General features: G+C 36.4%; 3 protein-coding genes across 4 annotated transcripts; 1 reads left to right on the forward strand and 2 right to left on the reverse strand.

Annotated features, from left to right (window-relative positions):
• On the reverse strand, positions 193-2,443 carry LOC109709645 (60S ribosomal protein L22-2-like). The gene is made up of 2 exons (XM_020231955.1): positions 2,108-2,443; positions 193-575 (listed from the first exon to the last, which is right to left on the reverse strand). Exons 1-2 carry the CDS (start codon positions 2,353-2,355, stop codon positions 431-433), a joined length of 393 nt encoding a protein of 130 aa, XP_020087544.1. The 5' UTR covers positions 2,356-2,443; the 3' UTR covers positions 193-430.
• On the forward strand, positions 4,386-9,941 carry LOC109709325 (caffeoylshikimate esterase-like). 2 transcript variants are annotated; one of them, XM_020231504.1, is made up of 8 exons: positions 4,386-4,524; positions 4,873-4,966; positions 5,107-5,139; positions 7,500-7,646; positions 8,648-8,778; positions 8,938-9,075; positions 9,218-9,316; positions 9,429-9,941. In XM_020231504.1, the coding sequence occupies exons 1-8, from the start codon at positions 4,504-4,506 to the stop codon at positions 9,798-9,800; spliced, it is 1,035 nt and encodes a 344-aa protein (XP_020087093.1). In that variant the 5' UTR covers positions 4,386-4,503; the 3' UTR covers positions 9,801-9,941. The 2 variants fall into 2 exon arrangements, with proteins under 2 accessions (XP_020087093.1, XP_020087092.1); XM_020231503.1 differs by lacking the exon at positions 4,386-4,524 and adding an exon at positions 4,582-4,723.
• On the reverse strand, positions 10,085-14,551 carry LOC109709326 (UDP-glucuronic acid decarboxylase 2-like). The gene is made up of 6 exons (XM_020231505.1): positions 13,775-14,551; positions 13,501-13,643; positions 12,575-12,654; positions 12,325-12,408; positions 11,598-11,672; positions 10,085-10,760 (listed from the first exon to the last, which is right to left on the reverse strand). Exons 1-6 carry the CDS (start codon positions 14,386-14,388, stop codon positions 10,431-10,433), a joined length of 1,326 nt encoding a protein of 441 aa, XP_020087094.1. The 5' UTR covers positions 14,389-14,551; the 3' UTR covers positions 10,085-10,430.

The raw sequence follows: 15,461 nt of genomic DNA on the forward strand, positions 1-15,461 counted from the left end.
AAGTTAGCATACACTATTTCATTTAATAGGATTATAGGTTTTTACCCTCCTAGTCTAGCTTTTCTTAATTTTGCAGATGTTTTACAAAATCTTAAACCTGCGCTAAAAAATATATATATATATATATATCTCCAACACAAAATCCAGAACTAATTAGCAGGAATGCAAACTGAGATACACATCAATCATCACTAGAGAAAATCCAGCACATTCACACACTTCAAATTGAAAAATTGAGTAAGAGAAGCTGGTGCCACATCAAAACAAAGATAAGAGAGTAACAAAACCAAACTTCTGACAAAATCAATGCTGTCTACTACTTATCCATAAATAGATAATTGAGTAACATAATCCCTGATTGAAACTACAAAAGCAGTTGCCATGACCCAGAACTAGCTCAGCACAAAACATGAAAGAAAGCTCAAAGCATCTAATCCTCCTCCTCGCCCTCATTCTCGGCGATGTTGAAGTATCGCAGCTCGTACACGCTGCGGTCCTTGTTGGATGCGATCACTCGCAGCCAATCACGCACATTGTGCTTCTTGAGGTACTTCTTCGTAAGATATTTCAAGTATCTGGATAACAAAATGGCCGGAAAAAGACAGACCAAAAGACAAAGTCAGTAAGATAAAAGGGGCACAGAAAGCACAATCCGCTTCAAAACATTTTTGTTCAATAGGAAACACGCCTGCAGTTGGATTGTATTCATCCTAATCTGTGAACAAATGCAGAAATTTACAAGCATAAAAAAAAATTCACAATTGCAGCATTTGTAAACTAGGCAAGATACTGTACTATTAATTGACATTTAATCTCACACACAAGTCAATAGTACCAAACATAAAACTGTGTACATTCTAATGGATAAAAGAACTAAACAAATAATTAATGGAAGAGGTCGTTAATCCCTGCTAGTGCAAGTTGTATACCATTAATCAGCTGCAGCAAAACAATTGCAGCTAATATTTTCTCAATCGAGAAATACTCCGTTATATTGCTGCAGAGCTCTGTCTCCGGCAGTCGTAAGACAGAATATAAGCGAAATAGAAGATATTAGAGAGCAAATCAGAGAAATTTCTTATGAAAGGCTGAAGGCAAAGGAGTACAGCTGCATGTGGTAAAATGCACAAGACCCCTCAAACTATAGACCATTTTGAAATGGAAAACACATAAATTTATTATCTTGATTGACACCCCACCCCACCAAGTCATCAACTCTTGCATGTTTTGATTTGAGCTATTTCAGTCAGTTTAATTGGTCAAACCATCAAAAAGAAGGGCTCAATTTGCTATCAGCTAACTGTAATGGAAACTATAGTCTCGTCAATTGAAAATGGCTCATACAAAGACAAGCATTTGTCAGAGTGTCGACCAAAAAGTTAAAGTTGAGGGGTATATAGAAATATTTCCATATGACATATAGTTAAGGGGTTCTTCATAACTTCTTTACCTCTGCATTTTGCTCTAGCCACACAAAAAGTAGCCAGGTGGCTAGGACGACATAAAATTCAAATCCTCTTGTCCCTATATACTACTAAGGCAGGCAGGTTGGACACTATTTTATCGAACAAGTACTCTCTATTATAGCAAGAAAAAAATAATAATAACAAAAGTTCATCCATTTCGAAACTACAATAAGTTCAAATTGACCTTAATGTAGCAATCGAATAATCCAACATAAGTACTTCCTTTCCACTATTTTGAAACATATGCATAAGAAATGAGCATAGCTCCTTATGACAAAGACCATCATCCTCTATCTCTGTGTTTTCTTTGTTGCTATCTCCCGTCCAAGAGAGAATATTATCATTTCTCATCGAATAGTGAATTTAATTAGATTTCCAGTAATTCATCTGATGGTATATTCTTCAGAAACATATTCCCCACTATCAATCTATAGAATCAAGCACCGGAGATAGCAACAAAGAAAACACATAACATTTCTATCTCAGAGTATAGAAAACAAATTTTTAGAAACTTATCAACCATCAATTCATCAGCCATACATTCAATGATACAGATCTCGAATAAGAAACACAATAAGAAGGTTCAAATCAACAAAAAACCAAAAATATAAGATTAAGATGAGAGATATCGAGATCATCACCTCTTGGAGAAGGGCCCCTCGGAGGTGACGGTAATCTTGTTCTTATCGCGGGTGACGATGACAGCGTCGCCTAGGGCACCGGCCTTTCCCCCCGCGACCTTGATCCGCTCCTGGAGAAACTTCTCCAAGGATGCGATCTCCATGATCTTGTCCTCGACGGGCTTCGAGCAATCGATCACGAAGGTGGAGCCCTTCTTCTTCCCCCCCTTCGCCGCCGCCGCCGCAGCGCTCCCTCCTCCTCGGCTCATCTTCGTCTCCTTCGCCGCCGCTTCGGATCTCTCTACGAGCGCTCTCTCTGATGCGGCTAGGGTTAGGGTTTTGCGGGGGGGAGAGTGAGTGGCGTTTATATAGGGTGTGCGGTGTTACCCCGCTCCCCGGTTGGGTCGTATAAAAGTTCCAACGGTGGAGATTTGTTTGATGTAGCGTTTGAGCAATGGAGTTGGACCGGACCGGTTTGTTGGGCTTACGCCGATGGGCCGAGTCTAATTACGGACCGGCTCAATTTCCGATCTTGGGCCCAATTACATTTGGTCTCAAAATATTACACCTAGGTTCGGCCGGAGCCGGTCCAAAATTGATGGCCGGGCCAACTCGGTTGAACAACCAAGAATTTGGGCCGGATTTATTGTACTTTGCCCTCACTTTTCAAAACAAGCCCGATCCGCTAAAAATCAGGATCGAGACATATTTTCTTAATGACATATCTAATCCTAAAATTTTGAGCTATATTTTGATTTCACTTTTTCGGCCGTGACAATTTATTAGTTTATCAAGTTTATGAACTTTTACCTTATTTTCACTTTTATTATCAGAATTTGAATTTCAACATAAAATGAAATTTGTGCCTAGTATGACGATTCCTTTTTCAAAGGGAAGATTAATTGTTTCAAACTTACACTGTAAATTGGGAAATCAAATTTTAAATCCATATTTAAATCTGTCCAATCTTCAAATATTTTCTAGATGGATTTATTTAATAATAGTCTTAATCAAATGAGGTATTCAAGTCCCAATCTCCCCAAGCCACAAAGGTATAAAACTCAAAAAATGTCCAAGAATAAAGTGTCACATCAAAAATTGTTAAAAGAGAAGTACCTACCAATAACCACTTTGGAATAATTATGGTAAAAATAAATAAAAGTGCAAAAATCTAATGTTTGAAAACAATGGTAGGATCCTCATTGGTCTACATGTTACTATCCCTCTTTTTCATGCAATAAAAAAAGATGGGAATAGAGGAGCTGTTTAACACTCCACAGCATCCCAAATAAACAATTCATTTTAAATTGCAATGAGATAACTAACACAGTAAAATAAGAAGATAAAATACTACATTAAGAATAAGATAAGAAAGAAACCAATCTTCTTGGGTCCACAAATTCGGTGTGAATTGGGGAGTACAAGGAAGAGAGAGAGAGAGTTAGAACTTTTAAATTTAATTTTTAAATTTTATTATATTGCTTAATAGGCATTTATTTTCGAATAAAGTTACTATTTGACGAGACTTGTTTGATCATATATTTTATACATAATTTTAAATAATTTTAAAACATAATTTTTTTATAAATAAGATAGTTAAGTACTAGGATTAAAGCCTATACTAAAATAAAAAATATATATCTATTTGTGATTAATGCAAGGAGAGTCTGACTACTATATTTTTATGATTATAAACTTTTTTGTACACATAAATTTTTGACCGTCAAATCTATACTTATAACCATTTTCATCCGTTAGGTCACATACTATTCAACCAACCACTCACTCAACTTTAGAAGACTATTATCATTTTAATCGGCGACTACTATGATCCAAACGATCGAAAACTTTATAAGTATAAAGAAGTTTATACTTTATACTTATAAAAGTATAGTAGTCCTGATCATACAAGTAAATAAATATAAAATATATAAATAGAAACTTTGATTCAGGAGAAAATTTTATTGAACTATTTGATAAAATACAGAACAGGGAGAATTAGGATTTCAAACAAGTAAAAAAGTTCAAAAAACTTTGTATTTTTTATTTTTTTAAAGAGAGAGAGAGAGAGAGAGAGAGAGAGAGAGAGTTTGTTAAGAGGTTGTCACCTATGTGGATGTGCACATGGCACGTGTCACTCCACTTGCACACGCCATATTTCCATCTTTAGCCCATCTCTCTCTCTCTCTCTCTCTCTCTCTCTCTCTCTCTCTCTCACCCTTTCCCCATCTCCCCTTTGGTTGTCTCCTCACCAAAGCTCATCAACTCCACATCCATTTTGCAAATGAACCCACCTCTTATCCCTCTCTCTAAATTCTATATTTCTCTTTCTCTTTACATATACATTCCTCTCCTAGCTTGTTGTTGTTCTACTTTTTGTTGCTTTGAAATTTGGAAGATCCTTAAAATAAATCAAAATGGATGTGGAGTACCAAGAGGTGGGTTCATTTAGATTTCTTTTAATCCTTTTCTCCTTCTTCTTTTTTTGNCATCCTCTTATCCCTCTCTCTAAATTCTATATTTCTCTTTCTCTTTACATATACATTCCTCTCCTAGCTTGTTGTTGTTTTACTTTTTGTTGCTTTGAAATTCGGAAGATCCTTAAAATAAATCAAAATGGATGTGGAGTACCAAGAGGTGGGTTCATTTAGATTTCTTTTAATCCTTTTCTCCTTCTTCTTTTTTTGTTTTGTTTTGGTGTGTTTATTATTAAATCCCATTAGTAATCTCCTTGTTTGGTTTGATATATATTAAACCTTAATTTTTCTTTATGTATATGTTTTTAGGAGTATATTAGGAGTTCAAGAGGGGTGCAACTGTTCACATGTAGATGGTTACCACTCTCTTCACCACCCAAAGCACTTGTATTCCTTTGCCATGGTATGTTCTTATGCTTAATTATAATCATCATTAATAAATATCATGATATAATTGGAAAACAAAAAAATTATACAAGAATGGTGTTTTGTTTTCTTTGTTAAGTATAATTTTATGACATTCCTGTTGTTTATTTGGTGCAGGCTATGGCATGGAATGTAGTGGCTTCATGAAAGGTAACAATATCAATAATCTTTTTAAAGGTTCTTTTATAGTAATCTATAGTCCTCAAATGCAATATTTATAGAAGGTTCTTTTTTTTTTTGTCCTTTTTTGCTCCAAGATTTTTTTTTTTTTTTTGTGTGGCCTAGTACAATATAAATTTCAAAATCAAGAAAATCAAGGTCTCAAAAAAAGGAAAAAAAAAAAAAGTGTACATGTAATCCACTTCTCCCTCTGCTCATTCTCTGTAGCCTTTTTACTTCACGGGTACAATGTTTTGTAGCTTTTTGGTTGTTACATGTGAATATATTATCTCTACGTACATGTGACATACATATGCTAGAGAAAGAAAAATACCTTTGGAAAAATACATTGTATCCTATTTTCACTCCTTTCTCACTTTGCTAATTTTGCTTAATTCTGAAACATATTTAAATAATTGTATCAAACTACATTCTTCATTAGGGGTGGCATTAAAAGTTTTCACAGTGTATATTTTCAAAACTATTGAGGATCAAATTAAACAAATACTTTAAAGGGCACTTGTATGTTAATATATGAAATAAATAATTTGAACCAAACTAGTAATTATTAATTTAGGAGAAAATTCTAGAGGGAACAATAAATAACAAGACCACTTTACACTCCATCTTTAATGGCATGCATTTCTTATAATTGAGAGAGGTGAGAGAATTGAATGATCTCTCTTTTTTTCTTGGTGCTTTATTTAAAAGATAGAAAATATTTATTAGCCACCTACCACCTTTATACTTTCTCTCCCAAAATAAAAGGAAACCACCTATATATATTAAATGCACCTCTATGGAAAGTATTTGATTTTGAACATATGCTGCTTTTTTTAGAAAAGAATATATACTACCAAGGGTTAGTGAGAACATAACAGAAATTATTATTCAGAGATGATCTGATGCACTGAAACTGGTCAAATTTACTGTTTTTATATTTCTGTCACTTTTCATATGGTATTTTTTCTCTTCAATTGATTTAGAATGTGTTCAGATGTAGTTAACTTAGTCCCCGCTATAGGCTTAAAAAAGAGAAATATCAAAATAAAATTACTATTCTATTTTATAACTTACAGTAACCCTAATTAAATTTTGTTTCTTAAATTACTATCACAATTCCGATCTAAGTAATATGTACTATTTATTTGCCATTTTAACATAATTTCGACCTACAAATTCTTGTTTTTTATTTTTTTTTGGAATTCATGGTCAAAATATTTTCCCTTTATTGGGTCAATATATCCTTTTAATTGGTTAATGTTTGGTGAGCTACCACCACATCCCCAAAATTTATTTACATAACCATTATTCTCTAAAATCCATTTAAAATGCCGAATTTAATGCATAAGTTGTTTTTTATTCGTTTCCCACAACTGCATGCTCGGAACCCTTTTATTGTACTTTGCTTTGGACCATATTTTTTACCTTTGAGAAATTATTTTTGTGGACCAGGTCCAACGAACTAGGCTACGAGAGTANTAAACTTATATATATATATATATATATATATATATATAATAATATAAAGCCCAAAAAAGTAAATAGGATAATGCCTCCATCATGACACTTATTAGGATATATAAGAAAGTTGTTATTTAAATTAATTTCTTAATTTGCTACAATCTCTGCGGTTCAATTATTGGGTGTGTCTGGTTCGAAGTCGGAATTGGTATCGAAATCGAAATGAGAATAAAGCTGAAACCGGGGTCGGAATGATTCATTACCTTATTTTGTTTGGTTCGACATCTGAATTGGAATCGGAATGAATTAATTTTTATTGTCGGTGTTTGGTTCAGATAGATGTTAGAAATATAATCAAATTAATATGTCAATTTTATTTTCATAATATATTAGTTTATTACTTTTGTTAAAATAAAAATTTATCAATATGATTTAGCAATACACTCAGCAGCACAGCAAAACTAGTGCATTTTAACTGATGTGTTCTCGGTTCATAGGTGATTTGGTGGACCAGGTTTAGGCAATTGTATACACATTTAGTTAACGGTGCATTAAGTATTGTCCTTATTTACCCCACCAATCCGAGCCCGGGTTGTTGTCGGGTTCTGTGACTCATTAATTCGGGCTCAGTCCCATTGCGTCGTGTGGGCTCACTACGTGAACCCATTTATATTTATTTACAGTTGCATTAATTTTCACCATCCTAATTATAAAAAATGTGACACTTCAACAAGCGAATCAAATTTATTGAATCTGATCAAATTTTTTTTAATACCAATTTATTTTCTTCGATCATTGTTGTGAATAGCGCGGTGATGTTATTTGGACGAAAATGGCTAATAAAAGAGCGTATATATATAGTATTGAATTGAATTTGGTGATGATAGGGTGCGGGACGAGGCTAGCCACCGCTGGATACGGAGTTCATGGGATCGATTACGAGGGGCACGGGAGGTCCATGGGAGCTCGATGCTACATCAAGAAGTTCGACCACATCGTCGCCGACTGCGATCGTTTCTTCAAATCCATTTGCGGTAAAAATATTTCCGACCTTTTTCTCTAACTTTCCTTCCATCACATCAACAAGAATTATAGCTGATTTTGATATATGATGTTGCTTATTGGAATAGTATGTTGACTTTATACTTAGGACACAGAATCAATTCAAAAGCTTAAACTTATAACAATAAAACGCCTAGCATATTATATAGATTGTACGTGCAAGAAATAGATTGTTATATAAAATTTAGCATATTCTAGATAACTCAAACGATTACTCTCTCGTTTATTTCTAGAGTATGCGCGAGAGTTCTTTTCATATCTACATAGTATTATATATATTATATAAGTGCAAGCAATCACATCACAAGTGTCATGTTTTTTGTTCTAGTCTTTTTTTGTCATCTTATGGATAAACCGTGCTTTCGCTATTATCAAATTTCAAATTTTCAAAATCAGAGTAACGAGTACTGATTAAGTACGATTTAGAGCTTATGATATATAACGTTGTTTGATTTTGAAATTGAACGATGTATACCTGCAATATTGATGTTACATATAATCATTTATGACTAACTTTTTTTTTCTCTAAAATTGATGGGCAAAAAATCACTATCACTCCCAATAAGTTTGTTGAGATGTCACTCCCAATATTCCTTATATACTATAACAAAGCATGGAAAAGCTTTTATGTATAATTTAATGTTCCAAGGGACACGCAAGTGACCAGTCACATGAGTCACATCCCATCATTTTGGGTTCAAAGGGTTTAGTTAGACAATTATGGATGATTTGTACCGAACAATGTAGGTACTTACTGATTCATCAGTAACAAAATGCATTTTAACCGTTTAATTTGAACGATTACAAATACATCGGCTACGACTTGGATGCGTTATGCTCCTGGTTTGTTTTAAATGCATCAAGCTTCTGATTGATGTTAAGACATTTCATTATCGGTTTGCCGATTTTACTAACTTTTGTTGATATTTCTTACAAAAAATCAGTAGTCATTATTTTTGTTGCGCGATTATAGAATTGGAAGAGAACAGGACGAAGAGTCGGTTTCTGTACGGGGAGTCGATGGGAGGCGCCGTCGCGCTTCTCCTTCACAGGAAGGATCCCACCTTCTGGGACGGTGCCGTTCTCGTCGCGCCCATGTGCAAGGTAACTTTACGCGAGATGTACTCTAACTGTCTAATTCACCGTTCATACTATTTAACCAAATATATAACCACTCCTCAGGACGGAAAAATGAATTGGTCTTAAATTTATTGCTTAAATATTTTAGCTAAGCATATTTTTTTTATATAATTTTTGGTTTAGATATCCGAGAAGGTGAAGCCCCACCCAGTAGTGGTGAACCTTTTGACGCGCGTGGAGGAGATAATCCCCAAGTGGAAAATTGTCCCCACTAAGGACGTAATCGACTCCGCATTTAAGGACCCTATCAAGCGTGAAGAGGTATAGGATTATTTTTCAAAAACTTAAGCGGTTAAAGAATAATATTTTTATATATTTTGTGTTAATTTATTCCTCGTGGAATAGTAATTTTTTTTCACTTATTGTGGAGTATCTAATACCAATTAATTTTTGGAATTAACAGATACGAAGCAACAAGCTTATCTACCAGGATAAGCCTCGCCTTAAGACCGCGCTTGAGTTGCTCAGAACCAGCATGGACCTCGAGGACAGCTTATCCAAGGTAATTCGTAATAAGTGTGTTATGCTGACTCATTAACTGTAATTTAAATTATCTTTGATGATACGTGACAAATTGCGAAAATAGTTAGTCTGAAGTCGTGCAACATTTGCAGGTGAAGTTGCCGTTCTTTGTGCTTCATGGCGAGGCCGACACGGTGACCGACCCGGAGGTGAGCCGAGCGTTGTACGAGCGCGCGGGAAGTTCCGACAAGACAATCAAGCTATATCCAGGAATGTGGCACGGCCTAACCGCCGGCGAGCCCGACGACAATGTGGAGGCCGTGTTCGCCGACATCGTAGCGTGGCTCGACCAACATAGCTGTCGGTGGACCCACGACCGGACACGCTGTCCCGAAAAGCCCGAGCCGGACATCATTACCATCGGTAGCGATAGCCCTACGTCGCCGGTCAAGACGCGGCGGCCGCGGCATCGGGTTTTTCTTTGCGGGTGGAAGGGTCGGACGCAGCATCACTCGGCCATGTAAAGAGTTCGTGAAAGGGGAATGTTTTCCGTTGGCATTTCATCGAACACTGTGGAAAGGGGGAAAATAAAATGTGACGAGAGGATACAGTAATAATAATAATAATAAAAAACATAATAAATTGGTGTGTTGAGCATTATAAAATAGGGTGTTACAAATGAATTTGTCAAATAAAAATTAGTTTAAATTTCAGAAGGGTATATCTTTTTTCCTTCACCTTTTCCGGTATGCCTAATCCTGTGTCATACGTTCAAATTAAAAGGAAAGATGAGCAAAAACAAACAGTATTTTTTTGAAAGCATTGTATTAATGGTCTCATTTTGACATAGATAGGATATCAACAAAGAAGCATCCATTTTGACAATTCATAAGAGAGAATAAAAAATAACTACCAACAAAAGGTCAAAAAAGAAATGATAATACAGAGTAAGCATGAAAAATATTATTGGTAACAATAAAATGATTCCACTACTAACTTCTACGTAGCTACTCTGATTTAGTAGCCAAAGCTTATAGTAAGCCTTCAAGTTCAAGTAGATGTATGTTCACTTATTGCTCCTTTCTTTCTTCCTCCTTTGACTTGCGTAAAGATAACTCGGACCGATGATGATCCGACGGTCGTAACTTAAAGACTTAAGAGGAGCCCGCGGTGGCGGTGGTGGTGGAGGAGGACGAGGTGGAGTGGTCGCCAAAAATGCGGTTGCGGAAATCGGAGACCATGAGGGGGAGGCCCTCGCGGAGGGGGATCTTGGGCTCCCAGCCCAATAGCTCCTTGGCCCGAGTGATATCGGGCTTGCGCTTGTGCGGGTCGTCCTCCGTGTTGGGCCGGAACTCGATCCGGGCGTTCGGGTCGATCGTGTCCTGGACCACTTTCGCAAGCTCAAGCATCGTGAACTCGCCGGGATTACCCAGGTTGAACGGGCCGATGTGTTCTCCTTCCATCAATCGCATCAAACCTTCCACCTGACAATTTTCACATAAGAATCATCGCAACGTCTACTTAAATTTCGAAAGATATGCAACCAAATAATAAAGGGAACTTCTGAGGCGTGCGGACCATTTTGAATCGACTATCTAATCTTTCAAAATTTTGATTTTACTATCCATTTTTTTTTTTTTTTTTGAACTATATTAACAGTTAATAATAATCTTGTTAATTTACTTTTTTTTTGTTTTGGATCCGTCAACGATACTTTGACTTTAAAATTTACGTTAATTAGTTTAATAAATTTATAATTACGTGAATTGCATGCTGTATACTAATGTATTCTAATTATGAAGTCAAAGTGCCATTGACCAAAATAAATCAAACAAATTGAAAGATTGGATAGTAAAATTAAAATTTTGAAAGATTGAATTGTCAGCTCACAATAGTCTATAGTTCAGATAAGTTCTGTTCTTTTTGACCTATTCAGAATTTAAGTTGGTTGGGAAATGCAAAGAGATTCCCTTACACTTTTGTTCTTCTCATTTATCATCTAATGCAAATTAATGCATTTTTGATACATTAACTCCAACTAAGTGACCCAACAATTAAAGTGAGAGTAAATAGTAATAAGAGTCAAGCTTTTTGGTGACATTAATCCTCCAACCATTTTGGGGCTTTTGGGACCATTATTGAGACATTTCCCTACATGACACGGTCACACGGCACATGCAAAAGAGCAAAAGGTGCATAAAAACAAACATGGCAACAATAATAATGGGAGAATAAAAATTAAAAAGAATAGAGAGAGACATTACTTTCGAAAGAGAGAGAGAGAGAGAGAGAGATCTGCAAAGAAAAGGATGAAAACTCACCAGATCGGAGACATACTGGAAACTCCTCGTTTGCTTTCCATCGCCGTAAACTGTCATGGGCTCTTTCCTCAGAGCCTTAAAAACAAAAAAAAAAAAAAGAAGAAAAAATCAGTAGCTGTATTAATAAGGAGTAATTAGCATCTAAATTAATCTAACAAAACAATATACAACATATTAACACGTATTTTGATGGATATGATTGATCGATAATTATGATTACTATTTTAGAAATAAGTACATATGAACTGCTTTCAAATCATATGAAGTGCTAACGATTCTGTAATTACTCTAATACCCAACTTTACTCGCTTAACAAATACAAAATAGCGATTAAATCTATTAAGTCATTTTAACCCTTAAATCCTAGAAGGGGAGAATTGCGTTAAGAACAATAATCTTTACATCAGTACAAACTGAAACCATAATATGTATATAACAATATGGAATGTATCTCTACGTTAAAACTTTCTAAAATTTTAGGCCGAACACGCGTAGTCGCACCTAACATACGTGAAGTAATTCATCTGATCGCATTAGGTTCGTGCCACGTATTAGTACATATATATAGAGATGTGAAATGTGCACCGACTTAATTAAAGAGATAATATATTAAATATTTGAAGTCAAAGTGATAGTCGACGCGCATTGATAAAAGTAAATACATAATTTTGTAGGTATGAACATGCAAACTCTGATCAAAGAGAGGGGGGTTTTGTGGTGGTTAGACCTGGGCGACAAAGTTGCTGACGACGCGGCCATCATCGATGCACATGCGAGGCCCATAAGTGTTGAAGATCCGAGCTATTCTCACCTATATTTTTGTACATGTAGATATAGATATGTCACCCAATTGCATCACCGAATATTAATAGCTTAAAATTAGATTACCTTTTATTTTTTTGCTAAATTAATTAGAGATATTATCTCGAGAGAAAAAAAATTTTTTAAAAAAAGAAAAAGTTAGGCTATGTAACTACCTCGAGCTGGGCACCACGATGGTAGTCCATGGTCAACGTCTCCGCCGTGCGCTTCCCCTCGTCGTAGCAACTCCTCACGCCTGCGTGGGTCCCACAACAAATAACGTGTCAGATACTCTACTACTACCAATCATTTTCTTTAATTATATTATATCTTTTAGAACGAATATACATAATTAATAATATATAATATACGTGCTACCTAGCTAGCTCATTACCTATATTATTTGAATTATAATATTAAACTAAAGTAAAACAACTGTCCCTCTCGCATCTACAATTAAGCTTTTTTTTATAGGTTTACAGTGTGGATTAAATGGATTAGAATTCTGACTAAATAAAAATTGAAAATTTTTTATTCTGATATTACGTTATATTAAAATAAAATAATTATTGCGCTCTAATAACTTTAAGATATTAAAAAAATAGTATTTTTAATATTTATATTTGATATAATAAAAATATAATGCATATAAATGGAGTTGTAAGATGGTGGCATTAGTTCCACCGAGAACTGAATCTCAGAATTTTATTATCTTGTGAATTAATATGCACGTACAAAAGCTGAGAGAACCTTCTGAATTACTTAGCAAATGCTCTCATTATTCCTGGGAGCTGTAAAGCCCTGCTTTGTCTCAGACGCAATAAAAATTTCACAGCACTTGCTCGTACAGTACCAGAAGAATAATGCATGTTACAGCTTTTGCTTTTTTTTTTTAAAACTAACTATTAGCTAGCTTCCTCCAAAAGCTCAAACCATAATCTTCTTCAGAAACCAAACATATGCGCTCGTATCAACACTATTGAACAAATTAAGTTGTGATATTACTATATATTTATTTATATATATATTTGTGTGTGTTTTAGGTTCCGACAAAAAACGTAGAAAGAGCATATGTAGAGAGAAAGGGAGGAGGCATATATACCAATAGGATTAACGTTGCCCCAGTAGGTCTCGACCTGGGGGTGTTGGAGGGGGTCGCCATACACCTCGCTGGTGCTGCTGAGCAGGAACCTGGCCCCCACCCTCTTCGCCAAACGAACAACAACAACAACAGCAACAACAACACAAAAGAGAGAGAAAGAGAAAGAGAAAGAGAAAGAGAAAGAGAGAATAATAATAATAACGAATTAATTAATGAATTTAAAAAAGGAAAAGGAAAAAGAAGAGGAAAGATGATTAAGAAGAAGAAAATTAAGGATATGATGGTTTTGACGGGGTTGAACTTGTAGTGGACGGGGGAGGCGGGGCAGGCGAGGTGGTAGATGTGGTCGACCTCGAGGAGGATGGGCTCGACGACGTCGTGGCGGATGAGCTCGAAGTTGGGGTTCCCGAGGTGGTGCGCCACGTTCTCCTTCCGCCCCGTGAAGAAGTTGTCCACCACGATCACGCTGTCCCCCCGCGCCATCAGCCGGTCCACCAGGTGGCTCCCCACGAACCCCGCACCCCCCGTCACCACGATCCTCTTCCCCTTCCTCCGCAACCCTAGCGGCACCTTCCCCCCCACGAACATCCCCACCCCCACCCCCTCGATCGCCGCCCGGTGCACCGATCTCCGCCCCACCGCCGCCGCCGCCACCGCCGCCCTCGCCGCCACCTCGCCGCCTCCGCCGCCGCCGCCGCCGCTCGGGGCGAGGGAGAGGACGATCGCCGCGAGGGCCATCCCGAGCAGGGCGAAGAGGAGGCGCTGCTCCGAGACGAGGTACCGGATCGGGCGCGAGAGCCACGGGAGCGGCTTCGCGGGCTTCGGGGAGTACCCGGGAACCTCCTGGGGAGGCGATTCGTGGCCGCGGTAGATGAGCTCGGAACCCATCGGAGGACACCAAATTGAAACAGATCCGATCCGGAGGGGCTTATCCCTTCGTGCAAAAATTTATCGAGGGGGGCTTTTTCGAGAACGAAGGAAACTTCGAGGGCCTTTTTTTTTTTGGTGGGGGGAACCCGCGCCCGAAGAGTCGCGTGAACGGTGGCGTTGTGCGGTAGTGGGGAGGGGGGGGAGAAGAGCTATTTAACTGGGGGAGAGATGTCGTTGCAGTATAATGTTCCTTCGGACCACCACGTCTTAAGTTGCACCATATCATCTCCACCGTTGGATTGTTCAACGGCACTAATCGCCGCCCACGTGGACTGTAACAGCGCCTTCCGCAAAGTGACAATTTACATAAGCCGCCTTGCAATTGCGAAAAATTATAGAAATGTATATAATATTATATTATAATTAAAAAATTTCTAAGAAGTTCATATTATATCACTAATATATAATTTTAATTAATAAAATTATTTTTAATCAATCTATTTTAACATTATTAATTAAAAAATATTTTATTATATTTTATTTATATATATAAATATAATATATATAATATATATATATACTATATATATAGTGTTATACTTTGTAGCACGGGGTCTTCGTACTACAAATTGTTTTCAATGGATACCTGCTTCTAAATGACGATTGATTCCGTAAACTTAATCTACAATATGTGAAGATTGTGAGATAAATTTTATATATTTTTCGATATCATTTGGCTATGTGATCAAAAGGTCTCAGAATAATAAATTTTTAATGATAGATTTGATGCAGTGGAATTTATAGTGTAAAATAATCCAAATTTGATGAATTTTATAAAAGTTGTTTTTCACTATTTAACTAATGATCAGTATATCTCTATCTTAAATTTCAGTCTTTTGTATCATCATTTTTATAGATTTTTTTTGTTCAGTCCGTTCAATATTGTTTAGACACTTGTTTATAAAAATAATATCCGAAATATTATGAAATTTAATTTTCAAATATTTTTAATAGTGAGACAAAGTTTAACGGCCCTGATGCATATTGGAAGCTCAGCATCATCGAAAACAACTTGGTAGTATGAGCTTCCG

This window comes from Ananas comosus, linkage group 4 (genome assembly GCF_001540865.1).
Source record: "Ananas comosus cultivar F153 linkage group 4, ASM154086v1, whole genome shotgun sequence".
Lineage (NCBI taxonomy): Eukaryota > Viridiplantae > Streptophyta > Magnoliopsida > Poales > Bromeliaceae > Ananas > Ananas comosus.